The following is a 26,888-nucleotide window of genomic DNA, read 5'->3' on the forward strand; positions in this document are numbered from 1 at the left end:
ACACATACACAGTCTCATATAATATTATAATAATATATAAAATATCATAACGAGGTACCTATATATTATTATTATTATTATATTGTGCGGCGGCCGCGACACAGTCGAAAGAGGCGTACCTGCAGCGTGCTTGCGTGCGTGCGTGCGCCTTCGAAACGAGCCTCGTTCTCCCTTCCACGGTCGCCCAATAACCGCTCCGGCGGCCGCCAATAACCTGTGGTAACCGCCGCCGCCGCCGCCGCCGGACCGTTTTCGTCTCTTCGCCGCCCGGCACGTCGTCCCGTCTCTGTCGCGCGCGCGCGCCGACGATACCGCGGCCGGTGACGGGGACGCGCGGCGGTGGGCGGCCGGCGGGCGGGGCCTGGCCGGCATCCTCCTCCTCCTCGTCCACGTCCTACCGGACGGAGATGATTTTTTTTCTGGTCCACGAGGACGGCGGTTTTCCTGCGGCCCGAGATGTCGCGCATTCACGATCAGTCGTTCTGCTCCGCCGGACTGGGGTGCGTTCATCTGATTGTATCACCGCGTAGTGTTGTATAATTTACTCGTGTGTTCCAGTCGTTCGCAGACTCCCGGGAAAACTATTTTCTCCGAGCGTTCCTCGTTCATATTGTTTCGTATAATATTATACTATCATTAAACTGCTGACGTCGTTATTCGAATTTTTCGTTTTCATTTTTCGGTAATTTTTTTTTTTTTTTCGTCTCCGTGTCTTGTTAGCCACCCCCGAGTGGAGGGCACCTAAAGACCCGCAAGCGGTATTCGTGTCGTCGTCGTTCGCCGGTCCCAATCGCTTCGTGCTGACGGGACATTTTTTCCACCCCATATCTGTGGCACCTAGACATGTGACATGAAGGCCACAATTGTAATCAAAACAATTGTACTGATGACCCTTTTGGTCGACGAAATCTCCAGAGCTTACGCCAAACACCGCGAAGGAAAATACAAAGGCACCCACTGGTGGTAAGTTATTTTGTTAATAGTCATTCATAATAATGTTATTTATAATTATTATTGTTCTAGATACGTATATTTGCGTTATTTATTTTCTTTTTCACGTTTATATACGAATCTTACTTTAATCATATCATTATTTATTTATTTATGTATGATCAAGCGTGGTTGGTCATATGATAATAATAATATATACTATACTAATTTATTATAATAATATATACTAATAGTGTGTCTAACAGTTTTATAGAATCATAAAAAGAATTCGTACTAAAAATATAATATGTTTCATAGTATTTTATTTATTTTTATTATTTTTTAACTCGTATAGCGAGGTTATAATTCATATACACTTAAGTATTTAAATAATACTATTGTACTTCACTTAATTCCAATAAAAACAAAATCAAAATTAGGGTCAGATTAGAAACTACTTATATCGAAACTCAATTGAAATAATTATACTAGTGCAAAATATAGTTGATAAATTATCAGGGTAAAACTCAATAATATTGTAATTGACAAAGTATAAAAGGTGATATATTTTAAAATTCAAAATTATTGAGTTTATGGTTAAAGAAAAACTTACCATTTTATTAATATTGAATTGTCCTAAAATATTATTTAGTTAAATATAATTATTCTACAAAAAATATATAAAATTATAAAAAAAATTAATATAATATTACCGATATAGGTATGTAGGTATATATTAATATTAGCTGATCCCGTGCATTTCGTTGCGAATTTGTTATTATTTTTAAGAGTAATGATAAACCATTGCATATTTTCATAAAAAATTAATTTTAGAGAAGTTGTAACTAAGCTTGCTAAGTTGATACTTTTACTATTGTTTAATTTTGTTACTCACAGTGTCTAATAATGACAAAAACATTCGAAAAATAATAATGACATATAATATAGCTAGGTATATAACTATAAAATAGGAACCAATGATCTTTTTCATTGTCTCAAAAACTGTTTTGTGTAAAAACTAAAAACATTTTTAAAAAAAATATCCCTATAATCATAAAAACAATAAACTCAATGCTCCCTTAGAAATTAAGAACAACTTAAACTCGTGTATAATTCTGTGAATAAAACCAAACACGTATTAACCTATATTCCTGATCTAAATTAAGTATTATTTTAATTAACTATGTATAAAATATAATGATTTTGCATTCAACTATTTTGTGAGTAATACAATTTGAAAGATAATATTACTGATTTAATTGAAATAAAATATATTAATGAAGTTCATTAATTATATGCAATATAATATAACTGTTAATCTTTATGTTCAAATAATTAAATGTGTATCTAAATGTGTAGTATATCTATAACAAATATAATCAGATAAAATGAAATGAATCATCAAAAAGTAAATGTAACTTATTTTATTCACGATAAAATTAAATTGTAACTATCTTAAAATGTCAAGCAATTAGTATTTTATAAATCGTTTTTATATAGATTATGCCTATAGGATACAACTGATTTCAAACACTATATTATATGTTTTGTTAATTTCCTTTTAAACTATTATATATTATTAAATACTTATTCTGTTTTGAAATATTTATAGTATACCAATATTAATAAACTCCGAAATGTTAGAAAAAATTCTCTGTATTTCACTAATATTTTTTCAACTCGTTAACATGAGAATAATACCATTATTTGTTTCATATCTAAATTCTGGGAACAAAAAAAAAACAATATCTAGTAGGCGTTGTGTAAACGATGTAAAAGAAAAACGAAATCTAAAAAGAATAAAAAGAAAAAACAAATCTTTTTTTATTCACATAACACAAACAGGAGAAGATCCAGCATATTCTATATAGAAATGGTCTATAGAATATAATATTATTATACACCCTTTTGAGAAATTTATACCGTTCGATTCATTCAAACAATTCAAATATAATCTTATTGGGTAGGTAGGTAGGTACCTATAGTACAAGATTTATTATTTTATTATAGTCTGCGAGTCAACGATTATGACATAGAAACCGGAAGGAATGTCACCACGATCTCAGCGTGAATTATTTGATAATGTTACCTAGGAGTTTTTTTTCTTAAGCATTTGTTTATTTTTATCTATCAGACATTAAAAGGGGTGGACAGGGTCAATTGAGAAGAACCCTAATAAGAGACACGGGGGAACCACCCAAAGTGGCCGTCTGTATGTCTAGATGGCTATCTGAGACTATTGTGAATAGTTGACAGACATGTATACACGCACGCATTTCAATAGGAGGGCATCATGGAACCCCCCTATTAATTTCAATTTGCACAGATAATGGGGGGAAAAAAACTGCTCCCAAAAACGAGAGCAATATATGTATATATAAATACGTAGAGGCTTTTACGTTATCATTTTTTTAAAATCTTTCAAACCATTGTACAGATATATGAATGAAAGAATACAAAACGCATATTTTGATGAAACATTTTTCTGTCCCCCAGTCCGAACAATATGCTTCGTTTTCCGGCATATATTATTTTTATCTAAGGCAGATAATTAAGTTCTTAAAAATAAAAAAATAAAACAAATATCCGCCGAACAAATGATGATGTCATACACACACGCACACAAACGCGCGTGCGATATAAACCATATATTATATTGTGTGTATATATTATTTGAATAGCTATAAACGTTTAAAAAATATAATAATAGGTACTTATAATTTACATTTTAGGTTTAATATATTAAACATATCTATTTCAAACTTGAGACGCACTTTTTATTCTTTCCTTTTGCTATTTTATAACAATATAATATATTGTATACACACACTGTTATAATATATATATATAGAAACATAATGGTTTGTTCCTACACACTTGAAAAAAAATACGATCGAGATGTCTCTATAAAAATAATTGTTTAGTCATTAATATTATATTATGTTATACAATAAATGTAAACAAATTAGGACGTACGTTGCGAGCATCATTGAGAATTATTTGTATTATTACGATTTAAATTAAACGATTTATTTTTTTAATTATGTATTTTTTTTCCTCTGGATTAAATAGCGATATTGATACAATTCAGGATGATTTTATTATATTTTTTTTAACTCTCGATAGTTTAAATCACTGGACTATAATAGTAATAATAATGATAATAATATGACAAGTACTCAAGTGATATTCTCTCACGATGACACTCGTAACTCGTAAGTCAAAACGGTTATAGGTTTTTTTTTCTCAAGTCCATCAATCTGTTCGGACGTGTTTCCGTCACACAAATATATATCAACGCCGCCCTCCGTCGACGTCTTCGATAATATATGACTGGTGCACTCGAAATTACGCGTCTTTGCCGCATCCAGTACACGTGTATTATATTATACAGCGGCCAACAGTAACTATAAGTGGTAGTAATTGTAGGTAGTAGTCGTCATAATAATAACGATGATAATAATAATCATAAAGCTGAGGTAAAAATCATTTAGACCGCTAATTACCTACAGCGGTACACCTTTACACCACGGGACGAAAAATGTTGTTTGTTAATTAATTTCCGGTTTAGGAGGTCGGGTCCAGGTGGTAGGTAGTAGAGTTATTATTATTATTATTTTTTTTTTTTCAAATTTGTAACCAATAATAATAACACAACGATGTACAATACACGTGTAGGCATATATAGGTGCTGCATGCATCGTGTTCGTTTCGAAATACGTTCGCGCGCTGCACTAATGACACTATCTATTATAATATGTTATATTATATGCGCGGCGGTGTTGGTGGCGGCGGCAGCGGAATACCATTTCGAGTGGTCTACAACACACGTGAAGTATAAAAATGCTCTTGTCTCCGACGAAAATCCGTTTTTTGCCGCGTATAAAATTCCATAACGTCCCCGACATAATTTTCTTCTCTCAATGACATGCGCAAGTATATTATAATAATATTATAATACGACATTTTACAACTTTTCCCACGTAACCCCTTTAGTATCCATGCGAGTATAATATACCTATTAATTATATTCTAGTCAAATTGAAATTCGTGATTACTATGTATGCTGTAATATTATAATAATACTGTTTTGTTTAACTCGTAATAATAAACGGGAACTTTGCCGTGTTTTTACAATAGATTCGATCACGTTAGTGGTAAAAATAATAATAATATATGTATGGCAGTTTACCAATTATTGCGCTTAAATACCTTTTCATATGGTACCAATAATTTCACTCGGTAGTTTGTAGGATTGATATAGCAATTGCGTTAGATAATATCCGTTTCTAATTTAAATTTAAAACATCTAAAAATAATATTTAATATATTTAGTACTATTTATCTTCAGTACAGTTATCTTATATAACAATTAGCTCTTTCCAAAAGTTCAGTACCCACTACCCTTGTTTGAATGTTGGGGGAAGCTCGCAGGGGGAGAGCATGGAGTATCTCTTTTTCTAAAAATATTTTACCATATCCATTCTAATTATATACCGTAATCAATGAGACATTTTAATTATCAAGTACGAATAATATTATTTACACTTTGGCACCCCTTTCTAACTTTTTCCCGATTCGAGCAACGGTATTCGATAGCACTCGCGTGATTGCTCATAATATATAACACCAACACATATCGTGGACCGTCATGTACTCATGTTGTGGCCACGGATTACATACCGAGATCTGCACACACTGCATAATAATGCGTAGGCAATACTAGGCATATAATACTGTATATAGGTATATATAGACAGCGGATTCGCGACGTCTGCGGGCGTATACATGTATTATGGTATAATAATGATGGTCAATAGATAGTTCGTCTCATTTGTGACCGCCACTGCAACCGCACAAGAATAATGCCAGTCTTCTGCCCATTGTTGTAGTCGTCGTCCTCTTGTGATGTTACAGCTCCACGCGTCGACGTCCGATGACTTTAGACGGCGGCGGTCCCGACGCGAACTCGCCGCTGATCGAACACGACCGTCGCCGGCCGATTTGTCCGTTATCGGATCCATCGGATCGAAACCAGCCGTATATAGTCTTTTGTGCCCCGCGCGCGCGTGGTACTACAATGAAGTCGTATCGCGTCGTGTCTTGTGCGCGCGTTCAAACTATGCGTCGCGTTAGTGAACCGTGTAAGTTACTCGTGTGTTTGTAGTGTATATATATATATATATAGTGTGTGTGTGTGTGTCTATGTGTGTGTGTGTGCGCGCGCGTACGTGAGTGTGTGTGTTTGTGTATAAAGAAAATAAGAATCGGATGATTAACGACATTAGGAGACCTAAAATATAAAAATGTCGACCGGAATGAAGCCAGAACGCGAATATTCCCACGACAACCGATGATCAAGGGAGATAGGCTAGAGCTGAGCTAGTGATACTATAAATTACACTACTCACACATATAAACGCGAGCGCGCGCACGCGCATGATGAATCCCCCCTCTCTCTGTCTCCTCTGCCTCTCTCGTACTCACAAAAACAAAACAAATTTATAAGGTAAAAAAACGAAACGAAACAAAAAGAAAGAAGGAAAGAGAAAAGAAAACGAGTTATGAATATAATACACTTACCTACTGCGCCTGCCCGCCTTGCCTACATATACCTTTATACATTTTTTTTTTACCCGTTTATATAAACAAGTAAATGTCTACCGGAACATTCCTCACTGATTTATCTTTTATCTTGCACGTCAACAGTTAACGTTTTACGATAATCACCTTTTAAAGTTACTAAATTACACGCGCGCTCCGCTGCAGTTGTCACGTCGGCCGAGCGCGATGACTACGCGACTCAAAAACGCAGTGAATAATTTCTCCGGCGAGAGTCTTACCCCCTCGTGTCTACCCATACTGGTAACGGGGGGCTTTTTTTACCGCTATTTCCGAACGAGCAGACAGGTCGTGCAGTGGACGAGTGTAGGGGCGATAAATATGATTTGGTGTGCGACAACGTGCGATTCGTGTATTTTCAGAAATTAAGTATGATATCATAATAATTCTCGTGCCTGATTTTTGAACGCGGGCGTAAACGGACGGCGCGTCGGATAACGCGCGCCACACTAAATCTTTCTGATGCACGCGGCGCATATAATAATAATAATATAATATTATACAATTTTATAGTTTTTTTTTTTTTTTGCACGTCGCGCGGTATAACGTAACACTATTTATTATACAAATAATAATATACGTTGGCAGGAAAAAAAAAAGAAGTCTCGTCATCTCGAAAATTACAAGGCAAAAACCAACACACTATAATATATAATAATATAATCTTGTATACCTGCAGCAACGCGCGTATTATTATGTTATAACTTGTGTGTGTGTGTGTGTGTGTGTGTTTACACGTCGTTGTTGGTGTTGGTCATCGCGCGCGGGTAGTCCGATAATACTGTTGTACACATAATATGTATTATTTCTTTCTTTCCTCACATTTTTCTCTTTGCTCTCGACACTGCTGCTGCTCATACCTTCCCGCATTCGGTCTTATACATTTATTTATAATATATATATATATACACCGCCGATACGTCGACACGTTCAACAAATAATACATCCCTGTTTGTCCATTATGTGCTTAATTTCTTCATGTCCACACAGACGGCATAAGTGTGTGTGTGTGTGTGTTTATGAACACACAGCCACACATACGTCGATCTCGAGTGCTTGGATCCATTGTCCAGGCACGTCGATTTCCCTTCACTCCTGTCTCGAGCACGTCCTATAGACGACAACGACGACGACGACGACGACACTTTGACAGTGGCGGCCGAGACACACTTCAGACCTATCACGCCGTATTGTGACTGTATATGTAAAGGAAACATCTCAATGCATAATATTGACCGTCGTCATAGCGTGGTCAAAAGACGAGTGTTTTTCGTGCGCTAAAATAATAAAATACGCCGAGCACATAACATTATCGATATGAGATTGCAGAAGTGACGGTTTCTGACGTATTCAATAGGTAGGTACGCGTTTAGCGCCAACGCGAGACTAATCTTCCGCGTCCCAATTGGTATTTGCAGTGGCGTATGTATAGGAATGAATTTCAGGGGGTGGGAGGGGGGTTATAAAAAAATAATATATTTAATTAATATTAAAAGTGAATCGCCATATTAAAATGATGTACCAACAATACATTTCTTTGGCGGGGAGGGGGGGGGGTGAACCCCTACCCACCTAATATACGCCACTGGGTATTTGATATAGAACATAGGGGCGTTAGAAAAAAAATTTATAATTGATAATCCGGTATCCGTGTGCACGGTGTAGATTGTATTTTTTTCTGATATTTTTTTGCCGCGTAACAGTCATTATATTATGTTAAACGATTAGCGCATTGTCAATAAAGCCTTACGATCAGGTTAAACATTATCGTTGGTCAAATACACAAAACACAATATTATATACATCCTAAATTGTATATAATAACTGTATAAACTGCACGTCTGTCACTAAAGTGATTCATCACATTATTCACATTCGCGTATGTCTGTCTGCCAGTCCCGGTCGCTTATGAACTATTAATGCTAAAACTGTGGAAATGTAGGGGAAAAATGAGTAAATCGATCGTTTATTGAGAACATAAACGTGAAATAGAAAATATATATTATTTTTTATTCAGGTTATATCTCACATGCATTGAACAATATACGCTTAGTTGATAGATAATATTAGTTGCAATGATAAGAAGTACAGAATGAAAAGACCTCCCGGTGGAAGTAGGATTACTTCGTTGTGATAGAATATAAAATGTAAAATATTACAGTATCCACGGCACGTCGGCACTATAATATGCTATTATTCATATTAAGTGACGTCTATTTTATGACTCATTTATACGAATTTGTATTTTAAATTAATTGATAGAAATAATACTCTCAAAAATGGGTGCGAAACTGACAACCCGGCGTATTTGATACAATACAATATGACGGTATAATTTATTTTTTTTTTATTATTGAGTATTTAGGCTCCAACATCTATTGGGTCATTAACTTACAATTATATTCACATTAACATTTATAATTGATAATGGTAATTTGCTTAGCTAAATTACTGTGTTGCGTATTTATGATAATAAATTATTTTTTTTTCAGTTACTTATATTATAAGAATTATAACTATTATATTTAGGTTAACAACGATTTTTTAATAATTATAATATACCTAAACGTTAATTTTTTTTTCGACAACAGGGGAATTGCAAAAGCTGGCGAACCTAATAATTTGGCTCCTATGACCCCTGGCCTGATGCTCATGGACTCGTCATCGTTAACGTTACTGCGCAATAAACAGAGGAGGATGATCCGCGAACATCCGGGCGTATTACAAGCAATCAGCAGAGGCGTCAATATGGCACTGCAAGAGTGTCAGCACCAGTTCCGGAACAGGCGTTGGAACTGTTCAACCAAGAACTTCTTAACCGGCAAAAACTTGTTTGGCAAAATTGTGGACAGAGGTAAACCATATTACTTACATAATATATTTTGAAATTAACTATTTTATTTTCACGAATAAAGTACAATTATCATTGTACTTCATAGTTTGTTAGATCACGCTATTTTATAAAATATAACTCTATTGCAACCAACCCGCAGATTATATAATACAATATTGTTCTATAAGTAAATGTTTTTTTTTTTTATAAAATCATAAAACACAATATGAATCAACTTTCTCCGTATATGTCTACAATGTACACAATAACGAATCGTTGAAGCCTGTCAAAAAACATTAAATCTCCATATCGACTTAATCGCGAATTAACACTACTACGTCATCAACGTTGACGATGACATACAAGTTACAAAGCTTTTACCCAGGAAAATTGTTATACCAGTTATGCCCTGGGATTGGCATATGGCTGTACCTAATACAATGCGTATTGATTATTATATTATGATACCGTTAAATTCACGTTAATTACGTTAAAAGCGCATTATACTTGTAAGTTATGCATTGTTTGCCTTCCGAATGTGGTACACAATATTATTATATCATAATATTATATTATTATAGTCTGTGCGGGGTGGTTTTTTACATAGGTACATCTATATTATATACGTGCGTTCATGCTCAATCGATAAAATTGTTATAATAATATATAAATCATCTTATTGTATATAATATACGAGGTAATGGTATATATATATTATATTATCGAGACTTATTTACGATATTCGTGTTCTCCGTCGTGGACATAAACAATATTCGACTGACGTAACAAGAGTGTTATTGTAGTATCTATAATATATATATTATGCGCGCGTACGTGCATGCAGTATTATAATATTATTATGATGTATATAGGTACTTATATAATATGATTTCGTGATTTGCAGTAACCAATAATGTAAACATAAATAAACAAACGCAAGCCACAAGCATATTTTGTGTTACGTTTATATTATAATATGCGTGTAGATACAGACGAAAAAAAAAAACCAATAAAAAACAATTAATCGAATAAAAAATTATTCATGAACATTAATCGACACATATTATGCGTTAAGCGCCCCGATCACATCACCTACATAGGTAGTCAGTGTTATCGTTGGATCACGCACGTGCCATAGCCGTTTGCTGTATTCTGTATTATATAGTCCTATAGAAACTTAAAATAACGTTCTGTGACATTTAATCTATCGACATAATATTTTACCCGTGTAATTTTTTGAATTTAAATTTAAATCGATAATATATCATTTGAAAATATTATATTCATTATTAGTAACACATCGGGTTCATCGAAAAATGTCATCATACTAATTAGTGCAATAAGATTGTATACTGCGATATTATTGTGATAATTAAATAATTTTGTGCTAAATTATGGCAGATTTCTACAATATCGAATATGTTGATTAGTTTATTTTACGATGCTATTAAGACTTAATTAAAATTAATTGATGAACAAATAACGATCAATTAATATAAACGACTTACCGATTATAGTCATTATAAGTAACAAATTCGAAACAGCGATTGATTTACAAATTGTCAATTTATTATTATAATAACACCGATAACACATCATCGACCTTTTAGTTCATTAATCAACATTGGGTCGTATGGAAAATAAATCTCGTCCTAATCTCAAACACTTTGGCACGTACTCGGCGCACGTATTATATTATAATATACGACTTTATAATATATCTAAAAAGACAACTCGCTATAATATACCTATCGTGGTCGGATAAAGTTTTTGAAAATTTTTTTTATTTCACTTTATGATATCTGTAGGTATTCTATATATACGCGCATACATGGCATAATATTATATATATATATATATAGGTACCTACATACGATTTGACGACGATCCGGGGAAACGATAGTGTTATTATTTATTATATAATATATCGACGGTTATCGTCAATCTCATTTCGTACGCGTATATATACACGATCATTATTATATATTATACTCCTCTCGGAGGTCGAACAACTATATATATATATATAATGTGTATAATATTACCCACGAAACTTCCAGCGCTATATAATACAACGTTATACGACTTTGGTTCGGCGACGAGGAAACATTATTATTATACCTATGTACGCGTGCAGTGTATATAATATACACGACGACGGGTCGTCCAATATCGTAAAAAATATTATTGTCAAACGCGTATTATATTATTATCATATTATACACATATATACGAGTACCGTGTGTATCCGACCCGTCCCGGGGACCGGGTGTCCGCGATATTTATGTACTCTGCTCCGCATCGCAGTAATATCTCTGTATTATATTACCTATACAATATTATAATAATAACATAATATATAATAATATGCTCGTATTATTACGTATATGATATTATTATAGTGCAGTACATAATATTATTATTATTATTATTATTATTATGTAGATAGGTATGCGTTCCTCTGCTTCGCGCCACCGTAGTACTGAAGTCACCGTCGTGTAGGTATGGGTATATATATTACAATTTTTATTGGGCAGACCTGCGGGCCGCTACTATACGCTGACGATAATATTATTATTATTATTATATGTAGGCATTATTGTTATTGCCGCCGCCGACGCCGTCGTCGTCGTCTGTTTCGTTTCGTTTATTATTTAATTTTTTATATGTAATATGTTATATAGGTACCTACATTTATATATCTTTTTTTTCCTACCCGAGTATCGTTTCATTTCGGGCGTGATATGATTTTATCGCGAACGCGTACACGACCATCGTCGTCGTTGACGATCGCCGCCGTGTGACCGGGGTGGGAAAATCGAGAGGTAAGGACAAAAAAACGTGTCTTTATCACGTCGCATCCGACTGGAAAATATAATAATAATAATAATAATATTATTATTGTCGCGCGCGCCCGAGTTTGTGTGTGTGGCTTGACGACGTGTCCACCGCCTCGGGCATATACGTAAAGGTATATTATGTAGAGGTACTATAGGTATATAGTACTCGTTGCACGACAGTATATTATATTTTTAGTAGACGCGCACGGGGGGAGGAGACAGGTCTGAGGGGAAAAAAAAGATTAAATTATGTAAACGAATCGTGTGAACCGCATGTAAAACGACGTCGTTACATACGGACGCCACGATATATATTTTAATAGACATTTTTTTTTCTTTCACGAAAAAATATAATAATAATATATAGGTACCTACCTACCTATACCTGCCCCGCGCCATATTCCGGAAGATAAAAATTGCGTTCAAACGGGTTTAAGCGCGAAGAGTTTTTTCGCGTGATTCGGCGGCGACGGCAATCAATTGTATTGAATATTATGTACACCGACTGGAGCAATAAATTCGAATTATCTGCCGTTCGGTGTTGTACGTGCTGACGGCGGCGCTGACACATTATTTCTGTATAATGCTATTATATCGGTACACGAGGGGTACACAGGGGATACTGTTAAATATTTACATAATATTCGTTTTTGATATTTTTTTTTCTTATTTGTTTACATCGTACAAACATTTGGCAGTGGAATAAAATACACTGTTTAGATCCGAATCTCGCGTAATAATTAAAATCCGAATACCGCACGGCATTTCGTTATTATTATTATTAAATAAATCGTTCGGATATTTGTCGGACAACGACGCCATGGTACACACGTCCTATGCATATAGGTATACTTACATAGCGCACAGACAGTCTGACACACACACACACACACGTACTATGCGATCTAACTCGTGAGTTTCAGATAAAATATTATTATAACCTACCACGGTTACACGACGATTATAATATTCGGACGATAACGATCGGATTCTTATGAAAATTCATTACACGGAGGAAAACGCATATAAAGTCGTTGGATGAAAAATGTGGTATCAGCACCGAGCATCTATGGACCGATATAATTTATACAAATCCGAATGTGCTTATGTAGGAACGTTTAAAAGTCACGTGACCGCGCGCAACCCAAGCCTACATATATACCTACCTATATAATATATTAATTTGTACTACTGAAACCAAAACGCATTACGATATTACAACACACACACAATATAATATTACTAGGCTGTATATCTGTATAATAGCGGTAGGAACACACAATGTGTCGTATCAATCGAACGTTTAAGAACTAACCCGTTTATCCGGCGGTAAAACCGCAGTCCGCAACGCGTTTATCCGTCCGAACACACTCGGACGTCATCGTCGCTGCACCGGCTGCAGACCCTCGATGAGATATTATTATATTATTATAATATATACCTCTATACTGTCATATAGTGTCATGCAATATAATAATAGTAAACACAAGCGCGCTGGTATATAATATAATACATATTATTATTATACACATAACATCATCATGCGCATAATAATAATAATAATAATGTACGGCAGAAAAAACAAAATATAAAAAAAACAATAGTAGCCGCGTACGAGTGCTATAGTTGGAACGTCGGTGGAGGGGTAAGGGGGATAAATCGTGTATGTCGTGTGTACGAGCCGCGACGACGACGACGGGAAGAAAAGAGAAGAACGTGTTGACATTAGACCTCCCGGCCGCCGCCGCCGGATTATTAGTCGACTAATAACGTCATCATAGGGTTTCCCGCGGCGTGCCCGAACAGATCCCCCCCATGCCCCGTCCGCCGGGCATATTATTTATTACACGATTTAAGGTATACATACGTGTCTTTTATTTGACGGGTTGCACGCTCACTGTAAACCAGTCAAATTATTTCGTTTAGAAAAACGTGTTTGTGTGTGCGTGTGTGTGTGTAGGAGTATCCGAGTGAACGTGTGCGTGTGTGTGTTTTTTTTTCGTCGGGTACTTTAATAATAATATATACCTGGCGGCGGCCGCGGCAGTGGCGGTGGTATATAATATAATACAACGAACGCGTAATATCGTTTTTATTATTATAATATTATAATAATATGTCCGTCGTCTCCGCTCTCTTGTACCATTACACAGGTATACACCTATACAGAGGTATATAGCCGTCTCCGACATCGGAGCACCCGTTTTCCGAAGAACGTTTACACCGCACCGGCGCGCGGGGCTTGACCTTTACGCGGGCGTTGCCGCAGTGGGCGGCGTGTGAGGTGAGTGGAGGGCGCCGAGTGCGCGTAACGGAAACGCGTCGAAACTTTTGGAAAACTCGCGAGACGGGTGTATCGGATTTCCCGCGCCGCCGCCGTTGCTTCCGTTGCCGCATATCCATCGTCGTGCATACCGCGGTCGTGAAATCCGGTTTGGTCGCGTCAAAATACCGGATTTCGCGTATTATTACCAATATATTATAATAATACGACTGGCGTTTTTTTATTTTTTCGTTGTTTTTGGCGTTTAATAATTATTATTATTATTTAACTGCTGCGTGCGGTTCGCGACGGCTGCTGGAACAGAGCGCACTTAGGGGGGGGGGGGGGGGGCACCGGTGGATCGCGTCCGTGAACAATCGCCACAGCCGCGTGACGCGATGATATTATAATAATGCGAAATCGTAAAATTACATGCCTCCGTCGCCGGACTGTGCATGATAATAATAATATAATATCGCATAACGTACGCGCGCGTATAACATTATACGGTAGGACAGGAGCAGCGGGGAGGAAGGTATTTGGGTCTGGGCCACCCGCTGGTCGGCGACTACGATTATGGCGCGTAAACTTTGACACGCTCGGGAGGATAGGTGGCGGACAAAAAAAAAAAAAAAAAGAGAGAGAAATATAATACGAGTAGCAGCCACTCTGCGGCGGCGGTGACATAATATAACAATATGTATTAATAATGGCCTTTAGTGCAGCAGCAGCAGCAGCAGTGTAGGACAGCGCGAAGGACGTAGCACGTCGTATTATTATCGCACACCTTTCCCACCTTTTAAGTTACGCACATATATATACACGCACACTCACTAGCACCGGCCGTACGTATGGAATATAATAATAATAAAAATTTATCACACAGCAACGATATGCGCGGAGATATTGCGCCCGCCCGGGGGGGCGAGTCGTCGACGCGTCTCCCATTCGACCGGTCTGCAGATTTATGTCCCGTACATAATTTCCGTTCCCGTTTTTCACGCTCGACGACGATATATGCCATTACAGGCATGGGTAGGTACTCTGCACGTGCAGTGTAATACGCGCGCAGCTACCTTTACACGCACATTTATATATTATATTATATATGATAATGTAAACCCCGTGCAGTGCATATATAACGCTGTAGCACACCTATATAATATATACGTGTGTACAATATTATAATAATAATAGTAATAATAAATATGCGCTCACAATGCTCTTCACGCCCCCGCCGTAGCGGCCCGCGGGTCGGCGGGGGAGGTTTTTAGTTCTTTCCACCCGATTCGCGACGCCGCGCCGGTGGCGGAATATCGCGAGGGCGGGGGCGGTGGCGTGTAAATGTACCGCACGTCCGAACACGCTCCCACGGTGTACGCATACCTATATATATATATAAATGCCTATTATAATATACGCTTTGGCCTCAGCACTCACGTGAAATCGCCACCGTTACGATATTACTATATTATCACCGTCGTCATCGTCGTAGTCGTCGTCGTCGTCGTCGTCGTCGTCGTCGCGGTATTGTTGTCGCGCGAGTTATTTATTCGACGGGTTTAGGCCGGGAGGTTTTTTCTTTCGTTTTTAACATATTTTTTTTTTTTATGATTATTATTCTTTTCTGTTTTTCGAAAAGGGGATCGGCCGCTGCGTACGCGCGCACACATATCGCCGCGGCGTGAGGTCGTCGTCGCAGGTCTTCCCGTAATATAATTATACGCACGGCAGCAGTCACTGCTCGTGTAGCAATTATCCGTATCGTCGTCGTCGTCGTCCAATGCTCACACGTATAATAATAATATAGTATAATGTAGTCGCGACAGGCGTTATATATATTTTACGATTTGACCGTCGTAAAGGTGTACGAACGACGGTATTGTAATAGTATAACGCATAATCGCCGACGCCGCGCTGACGTTCGATTATTATTACTATTATGTACGCTTTGGTTTTTATACGGTTTTCAAAATGCGAACAATGCGCCACCGATGTATAGTAGCGCGACTGTTACTATAATATAATATACTATACCTACATGGTAAATTGTAATACCGCGGTAGGTAGCTACCGGCATCCCCTATCCATAAAATAATTATATATATATATATATATATACTCGGGGAACTATTTTGATCGAGCTTAACGGCAGATGAAATATTTTTAATAATAATAACACTAATCTATAAATTTCATGTAAAAACAATAAATATGATTTGATAACAATTAGAATAAAAATATGTAAACTCTCCTATAATGCGTTGTAATGGGGATGAAAAGTTTGAGTTCAATATAAAAAAGTTTTTACAAAATATACATAAACCATTTTGGAAGTATACACTATAAAATATATAACAATAAATTTCCTTAAAAATTAAAATGTATTATTAAATTTATAAGAGGCAAATCTCTGAAAAATCTAAGTTTTTTATAAATGACTTAAACAAATTTAAATTAAAAAAAGTCATTGATATTTATTTTGAGTTATCTATATATTTGAATAGGAACACATATACATACGGATATGACATTTGATTCCCATTTGCTTTTAATATAATAACATTTTAATATGATAATTTATACGTAATTATTGTTATTAGTTATCGATACGATTTCGTTATTCCTGCAGCGGATTATTATCGAGATGTGTGTGTGGCCAGACATCGAGAAACCGATTAGTTTACTTGGCAGACCGGAATGAAATATACTTCCTCTTTTTTTTTTTTAACAAAATTTAAATTATGTCAACTTAGTTTTATATATTTTTTATGCCCCGGAAAACACGTCCAATTTATTATCGTATCAGCTATATACAATAAACATAATATTATTAATTCGACAGATAATAAGCGTTAGGACACGATCGTGTGTACCTATCTATGTTTTTATCAAATTATTCATCGATTCATGTTCAAGATAAGTATCACATATTATAAGACCGTATGCATTAAAACGAATATATTATTACATCTTTATATTTTGACGTTCGATTGGTGGTTTGTCGTGAATGTATAACGATATTATAATATTATGAAACGCCTCTTTGACTCTCCGCAATTAATATACCGATGACCAATCGTTTTTTTCTTCGACGTTTTCGGAAAAAGTGTACTTCACAACCGATTGACATAGATACACAATATTCGGGTAATTATACGCGTTTTAAATGTGCGCGCGCGCAAACGAGTTTCTTCGGTCGAGAAGAGACGACGCCTATGATGACGGAAATATCTCGTAGCTACAAAAACCGTCGTCGAAGTCGCCGTCGCCGTTGACGTGCATCTTAATTAACTGTATTGGTATGCGATCGGAATTCGTGTTCAAACACGCGCACGTGCGCATACACTTATTATTATATAAATACAAAGTGCATTTACCACTATGGTGGATTCGACGCGCGTTGATTGATTGGACCGTACACACACGACACAAGCACGTAAAATATCTTCATGTGTGCGCGTGACTGTGTGGGTATTATCATAGATATAGATGTATATGTAATATGTAAACCTATTACCGTCGTTTATAAGTGTTTTTCGTTTTCGGTTTTGGTATTTCCTCCCCGCCCCGCGCCACCACCATCACCCACCCACCCACTCACCCAACCTAATAATAACGTTTTATCGACGAAATTATTAACATATGTGTTGCGTGGGCGTACGTTGTGTGATCCACAGGTTTCAGGGAGACGGCGTTCATCTACGCGATCACCAGCGCAGGCGTGACGCACGCGGTGTCCAGGGCGTGCGCGGAGGGCGTGATCGAGACGTGCACGTGCGACACCACGCACCAGCGACGTGGCCCGTACATCCAGAACTCTGTTCCGGGCGTCAAGGACTGGGAGTGGGGTGGTTGTTCGGACAACATAGACTTCGGCTACAAGTTCTCCAGGATGTTCGTGGACACTGGCGAGCGGGGCCGCAGCCTCCGGGAGAAGATGAACCTGCACAACAACGAAGCCGGCCGCATGGTGAGTGTCTAACGCCTCCTTTAATATCATGTAATATGTAATATACGAATAAATGATTGTGGGCAGCTAAATATTATTATTATCACACGAGGGATCACGCGGGGTTAGGTACAGAGTCTCAAACATTTGGGTACCTATAGGTAAATTTTAGCTTAAACTTTTGACAAAATGTTTTTTTTTTCAAAAGTACAATTTTCTAAGAATTCGTCAACAGCCATCATTATTATATCGACTTATCTGAAAAAAAGTTCAGTAGATTTTTGGGACACGTATTTGAATAATACTTTATCAACACCTAGAAAAGGGAATTAGGTCGTCACACCGTTTGACGGAAAAGTGCATCGTTATATTATATGGACAACCGGTTTTGCAGTAGAAAATGATAACTAATCGTGTCATCGTTTGACGACATATTGGAAAAATTATTTATTTTAATAGAATCGCTCGTCAGCAATGAAATCTAAAGGAAAAAAATCGTTTTCTCGGATTTTGTTTAGCCTGCCCACGTATATGTAAAAGGGGCCGTCGGAATTTTCGCTCCCGGGCCAAAACGTTTAATTGACACACCGCTGAGAATTGTTATATTGTAAGTGTGTGCGCCAAGAGAGGATATAGTAACAGCAGCAGCAGCAGTAGTAGTTGTAGCAGCAGCAGCAGCACCACCGGTACAACTAGTAGTTGTATGGTAGTCACTAGTCGGGGACGAAAAAAAAAACAGATAAATAAAAAATGACAAAAAACCGAATCCCGGCGGGAAATTTTTTCAAATATGTTTCAACAGATTTTTGTCGCATGAACGGCTTTGGTATACTGCCGCCGTCGCCGCCACCACCGCTGTTGCACACACACGCGGTATATAGTAGTTTGATTAGTCGTTTGGTATGCGGTTTACTCTTCATATTTGTTATTTTTTATTTTTTTGTCCACACACGCACACACATATAATATTGTATATACGCGTGTGTAATAATATTATTCACTTTTATCCACGTCTGCTGCCGTTGACCGTTTTCCCCATCGTCTGGTTGGCCCGGGCCACCGGTTATCCTCCGCCGCTGCCGTCGTCTCAATTTAAATATAACGTAAACATCGGAAAGACGACAAATCGGCGGCCGCCGCCGCGTGTGTATGTAACATATATTGTAACACATAATAATATTATTATACTTGTGTTACATTTTATAATATTGTGTTCCAAATAAATATATAATACTATATATATCCGCTGGCGTGTGAAACGGATATTATTATATCGTACCTTTATATACCTACATTGTGGTCATTCACGTATAATGTGCAAATATATTACATCAGCGGGAAGGGGCTAGACATTTAGTATACGCACGACGCACCTATATTATAAGTGGTGATATAAGATGGACCTATATAAATATTAAATATTATGTAGTTTTTTCGGCACATATTTTACATTTTTGATGATTAAGTGCATATTATGTTTTACTAAATATTTTTTTACTCTACTAATTATTATCCCCACTCAGTAAAAATACAGTTTTATAATTTATTAAAATGATATTATTCCATTGATTAACTATTTGATTGTTTCCTTAAAGTCAATGACGAATTTCTTGATATCAAAGATAGCATAACCAACTTAGAAATATTTTCTTTCAAAAAAAATTAAAAATGTACCATTAGTTTTTAACAAATCCATTGATTCTACTATTTTTCTTTAAAATAAAGAAAGATAATAATGTAGTTTATGTTCAATTGTCTTACAAACTATGAAAATGATCTAATTTTTTATGCATAATTGTAACCCTATAAATTAATGAAAAATAGTATTTAAATTTTCAGCAAAATTATTTGCAGGTGAACCATATTATTGACCTGGATAATTGGCTTTTGTTGAATTTTAAATGTTAGTTAATTTTTTCAAATTTTTAATCAACTTAAATACCTATACAAATAATAATATTTTTAAAACGATTTTTATTTTGATATAAATTATTGATATACATTTTTTTCGATTCAATATAAATTGTCTACATAATCATATATAAAAATTTGATTTTGATATCACTTTAGATTTCTTAGAAAGATGATAACTGATTTTTATCGATATTTAAAATGGATTTCAAGCTCTGAGTATATTATACTACATATGTACGCCCATCAAAGGAGCTTCATCCCTCAAACTTCGAAAGCACTCTTTTACCGTCCACTCCCAACCGTGAACTTCCGTATCGACATGTCCTATATATGATGCAAGTTTTTGACGACTGCTGTCTTCAGTAATATAATATACGACAAGTTAATATGTAATATATATATATATATATATGCATATAAGGTGGGTACTATACTATTATATACTATATATACAACTGCAGTAAGGCCGGGCGCGAGCTCGGCAAAACCATAAAACGGCCGAGCAGATACCTACGCATATAATATATTGTATGTCTTAAAACAATTAATAACGATCGCTCGTGCACGCGAGAAGAAGGAAGAAAAAAATCACCGAACTCTGAGGGGGCATTGCGCACACACACACACTCACATACACACATACACACACACAGCGGCGGAATACCTGTGTGCACATATATATATATATATTATAATATTATCGGTATTATATTATTACGTATATTGTTTTTAATTTATTCTCTCCTAACACCGTGTGGTCTGCAGGCGGCGGCGGCGGCGCGCGAGTCAACGGCGGCGGTGGGCTCACGAGAGAAGTGTATCTAAATAGATTTGTGTGCGTGTGTCGGAACCAGAGAGAGAGAGAGAGAGAGAGAGAGACACGGACAGACAGACCGCCGTCGCCGTATATAATATAATATTTACCTCGCGACGGGTCGTACAACGTGAGCGGCATCTATCATAATAATATTATCATGTACCGTATATTATTATTATTATTATTATTATACTGCGGGCAGCATCATGACCCGCGGGCCGCCGCCCCGCGACCGTAGGGTTTCGCTACGCTCACCGCGCGCGCTCGCCATGACTAAAACACCCCGCACGGTCGGTCGCCGTCTTCGTATTCGTCGTCGTAGCAGTCTTAGCCGTCTTCGTCGTCCACGTCCTCGTCGTCGTCGTCGTTGTCGTCGTCGTCGCGGTAGTCGTCGTCGCGGGCCACCCACACTCGCGTGTGTTTACCGCAGCGCGAGCTTTACACACGCACACGCCGCGCGTCCGTATATTATAATGGACCCTGGACAGCCTCCTGCCCACCCCGCCCCACCCCACCCATCTCGGCCACACCGCCGCGGCGGCATATCACAGCGTGCGGTTTCCCCGCCGTCCGCTCACCGTTTGTTGTAATTATTTCACTATATTACTTCCTATTGTACCTACCTATATATTATTATATATTGTACGACATGGCGCACACAACTATACATATCGCATACCTCGACCGCGGTCGTAGTACCTCGCAGCAGTATAATATCTACCACACGTATACCTCCTATATGTATAATATTAATATTATGTATATCACATTATTATTTATGCGTTTGTGTTCGTGCTGCGTGTAATGTATGCACGCGCGTCTCTTTGTACACCAGGCCCAGATTTGGGGAATCGATTTGTTTATTTTTTTGTAAAGAGTCCTATATATTATGTGTAGAAATCTCTGTCGAATTACACGCGTGCACCGATTCGGCTGCTGTATAGCATTCGCTTTCAGGTACTGCAATTCGTTCGTTAAGTGCTTGCAGCATCGGCTTAATGATAAAATGAACCTATATTACCCATACCGATGCAAACATTTTTGGTATATTATAATATAATAACGAGAACATTTTTAACAATGGTCTTTGGATGTTTTTTTCTGGTTGCTTTTATAAAATCCACTGAATTTCTTACACCTCCCAAACGAACAAGTCTCAAATCCGTCACTGAATAATTTCGGGGCGTTGAAGTCTCCGACGCGAGGAATGGCACTTGCGGTAGACGTTTCGCATTGTTACACACACGTATGCCGCCGCTCACAGTATAATAATGTTAAAACATTTAACATATATTTATATATATTGCGTATTACATAATATAGCTAGTACGTTGTATAACTCGGTCGGTATAAATTCAAATGCGTTCCGAACGGGCGACTATATATATTATTATGTATGTAGGAAGTGAGGGGTTACGATATATATATATAGAGAGAGCGACAAAATGCGCGACGATGAGAAGACGAGTCTGCAATGTATAGCCGGTGGGAAATGAGAGAAGAAGCAGAGGTGGACATTATATTATATATATTGTAGTAGGTACCTATAAGTATAATATATTATTATACGAAATAGAAGAAGGGGCATAATAATACTATAATGTAGCTCGCATACGACAATAATATGAGAATAAGTGATGATGTCGCGAAAATAGTCACCACCAATGAAGGAGGCTGCTGCGTAATAGATAATCGGCTGACAGCGAGCCGCCACCGGCCCCATTGAAAAGCGTTCACAATAAATTTATCAACAAGACAGTCTCCGGCGCACACTGCACAGCCCCCGAAGCTTTGATAGATCGTCAATACGCGTGCGCGCACCAATTGTCCTGTATATTATTATATACGATATACGCACAACGACGCGGTCTCCGGACTGGACCGGACGACGACGACGACATGCGTAGTTATATACGTCGTCGTCGTGGTCGTCGTATGAGTTGAAGATGCAGCGGAACGAGCGGAAAGATATGTATAAAAAAGTAAATAAAAAACCACACTTATAGACCGAGAGACCCGCGCGAGCGTGTGTGTGTGTGTGCCCGGCAGCAGCATTACATCAAGCGGTGTAATTGACATGACAATACGAGGAATAATTTTAGCTTTCACCCCGTTTGACATTGTCAATTATATGATCTCGAATCTTACATGACGTTTCTATAGTCTTGGTCGGTTTTTTTTTTCCGTCATTGATTTTCGCTCGTCTCCGTCTCTCTCGCACTCTCTTTCGCATTCGCCTCTTTTTCCGTTTTTTTTTTCACAATAGACCTTCTGCCGCGGTCCGATGGCTTCAATATAATATATTATATTATATTATATTATATTATTTATATTTACCCGGTCGACGGTGGTTTTTCCTCGACGGGCCGCCGCCGCGCCGCATGTGAAACACAAACGATGCGACAATCCCGACGCGACTCACAACCGTCTAATTACGATTATTTACGATTAAAATCGATATATACGCGTATCCGTTTATTATTTATAATACATATTATTATTATAATATAATACGGTGGGCTCCACTCGGGAACCGCCGCCGCCGCGGCGCTGGAGGGGTATATATATTTTATACGCATATAATACGATCGCGCGTCCGTTCGCATTTTGCCGAGGGGGGAGGGTACCTATCAACGTGGCGTTTGTTTCGCAGCGTTATTTATACCGTTCAAAACAGCCGCTTGTGTCGTTTATATATTATATTATATTATTATACTCTTCTTGCGACCGTACAATAGCTGCAGCGCGGCCTCCCGACAATAAACGAAACGATATATACCTAATATAATAATAATAATAGTAATCATTTCCAGCCAATGGACGTTTTCGCGATACGCGGCGCTCGAGAAAATATATTATTATATTCTAAGTATGAATGCCGAACATTTGACGTGGTTATAATTTACGCACCGTCCCGGGTACGCCTATATATATATATATAATATTATATAATATTTTATAGCATCCCATTCCGCGGTGGTAGCGATGTCCGACGGTTTTGGTCTTGGTTTTCTTTTTGTTATTCACGTTTTCGTTGAATATAATATATACGCATAGGTACCAGCTACATTGATAGGTATAATATGCGTATTATATATTATATACATATCGGCGTACCTCTACTCGTGGGTGGCACACGGCGAGATTAGTTTCGGACGATTGCGCCACGCGTTACTTTTGAATTTCGACCATAGCGTAATATATAACATTATATTATTATGTATATGCATAATATATACGTACCTCTTTATATGTATACTACAGCGAGATCGCTGTGCACCGGAATCACGGCACGCCACCGCGGTAGTCTATTATAATAATATGTATATATACAGGTATATTAGTATATTTATATATATATATGTATTGCTATGTGCGCGGGCAAAGAGGTCTTGGGTTGAACACGTACTCTGTGTTAAATATATATATATGCACTTGGTAAAAGTCGAGAGCGGTCATGCAATATGCATCCACAGTGGAGATTTTTCGGAAAATCAGTCGACCCGCGAACTGGTGACGCGGTAAATGGGTCATGACCCGTTGATTCTTTACGAGGTTCCAAGGTCGTCTCGGCACGATATCATGTACCTAAATATATACATAGTATCATGCACCGCAAAAAGACTGGTCAGAGATCTGATCAAATCGTGCGATGGTCCACGTTGTATCGCGCACCGATAACCTTTAACCTCGCATTATTCGTGTGTACCTAAAATTTATGAACCGTAAATTATATTATTAATTGAATATTGATACATGATATTTGACTGGTCATGCAGCAGTGCGCAGGTGCTGGCAGTTTCACCCCACGCTTGCTTCAGATGTCTATCGCCAAATGTCATGTCCTAAATAGACCCATAATTCTTATACTCGACACTGTCTATGACCGGCTCCGCGGTATATAATGGCCGAATATATTATTAATTTACCTATACCCATAATATTATAAATCCACGATATAATGAGAATAAGAGATTATTGTACTTGAAAGTTTATGGTCGGTTCATATTGGACGAGGAAAAAAACAAAACATAAACTTAACTTTTTCCAACAAAGACGGGACAATCTAAATTGTTTTTACAAACAAAAACCAGACTCTGTTTGGATACTGGTTAATGTATATCACACATATATTTATGTTTTAAGCAATTAATAACATTATTGAACGTATTATTCTGACCTATATACTGCTGGTAAATTTGACCGACTGTTGTTGATCGACCCAATTCCGCCTATATTTAGCTGCTTTTATGTAATTCCATGTGCAGCGTGTCTCTAACCTCGCCTCGCGGTTTCTTATGTTTTAGCACGTACAATCGGAGATGAAACAGGAATGCAAGTGTCACGGCATGTCGGGCTCGTGCACGGTGAAGACGTGCTGGATGAGACTGCCCATATTCCGTTCGATCGGCGACAACCTCAAGGACAGGTTCGACGGCGCGTCCAGGGTGATGGTCGGCAACGCGGGCGGTCTTCGCAGGATGCGGAGCAAGGACAACGCGCAGAACAAGCACTACGAACAGGAACAGCCGCAGGAACAGTCGCAGGACCAACTTACGGAACAGCAGACGCAACAGAACGGCGGCGGAGGCGGTGGCGGCGGCCGGGGCAGAAGGCGCGGCGGCGGCCGGAACAGATACAACTTCCAGCTGAAACCGTACGACCCCGATCTGAAGGCGCCCGGCACCAAGGACCTGGTGTACCTGGAAACGTCACCCGGGTTCTGCGACCCGAACCCGCGCCTGGGTGTACTGGGCACGCACGGTCGCTCGTGCAACGAGTCGTCCCTCGGCTTGGACGGGTGCGACCTGATGTGCTGCGGCCGCGGCTACAAGACCCACCAGGCCCTGGTGTCCGAACGGTGCAACTGCACTTTCCTGTGGTGTTGCGAGGTCAAGTGCAGCGTGTGCCAGTACAGGAAGACAGTGAACACGTGCCAGTAGACCACGCACCGCATGCAACTGCATTGCGGTCGCAACCGTGGCGGCGGTGGCACGGGACCAGCTGGCGGCGCTAATATGACATCATTCCATTCATCCATCATTCCTAACGCATGTATAACACTATTATACTCGATTTACATAATTTACGTACAACTGTGCACAAAACACGTTCGCGTCTAAACGTAAATCATTATTATCATATTTTCTACGATTTCTGTTCAATAACCATTTTACATTATCCATTTTATTTTTAATAATGATTATCATTTATATTTATAACGCGTCCGCTTTGCGCGCGATCGTTGAAAACGAATACACTCGACGCACCACTCACACCGTCCGCACAATATCTCAGCTGTGGCCAAAATTCCGTCCGCTCCGTTGCCGTTTTTCGAAACGTACAGTATGCGCGAGACGGGCGAACGGCATTGTGCGTCGTGAATTTCGTTTTGAACGATTTTTTTTTTTTTTTTTTTAATTATTGTAATACTTCGACTTTCTATTTTCAATTTTTTTTTTATAAAAATATTATGACACCGGCAAAACCCAGAATGCAAACCGTTATTCCACACTTTTTTTTTGAATGTGTACACCTGCTACACCTCAAACGTTTATGTTTTTTTTTTTTTTTTTAATATAGTAGGCTATATAGACAATAGAAAAATGAAATCATATTTCAAGTTTCTATTGTAATTTTGTAATTATTGTGCAGACATTTAATTTATTATTATTTGCGATTAATTTATTATCATTTTTTTTTTTTTTATATAAGCA

General features: G+C 37.8%; 1 protein-coding gene across 1 annotated transcript; it reads left to right on the plus strand.

Annotated features, from left to right (window-relative positions):
• The first annotated feature begins 440 nt into the window (after positions 1-440).
• Positions 441-26,632, plus strand: LOC132937235 (protein Wnt-1). Its single transcript, XM_061004052.1, has 4 exons — positions 441-963; positions 9,144-9,406; positions 18,169-18,461; positions 25,479-26,632. The coding sequence occupies exons 1-4, from the start codon at positions 851-853 to the stop codon at positions 26,112-26,114; spliced, it is 1,305 nt and encodes a 434-aa protein (XP_060860035.1). The 5' UTR covers positions 441-850; the 3' UTR covers positions 26,115-26,632.
• The last annotated feature ends 256 nt before the right edge of the window (positions 26,633-26,888 follow it).

Source organism: Metopolophium dirhodum, chromosome 1, assembly GCF_019925205.1.
Source record: "Metopolophium dirhodum isolate CAU chromosome 1, ASM1992520v1, whole genome shotgun sequence".
Lineage (NCBI taxonomy): Eukaryota > Metazoa > Arthropoda > Insecta > Hemiptera > Aphididae > Metopolophium > Metopolophium dirhodum.

Coding starts and splice junctions, on each gene's coding strand:
- LOC132937235 (XM_061004052.1), top strand. CDS start 851: ATGAAGGCCACAATTGTAATCAAAACAATTGTACTGATGACCCTTTTG. Junction 9,407..18,168: donor TGGCAAAATTGTGGACAGAG/GTAAACCATATT, acceptor TGTGATCCACAG/GTTTCAGGGAGACGGCGTTC. Junction 18,462..25,478: donor ACAACGAAGCCGGCCGCATG/GTGAGTGTCTAA, acceptor CTTATGTTTTAG/CACGTACAATCGGAGATGAA.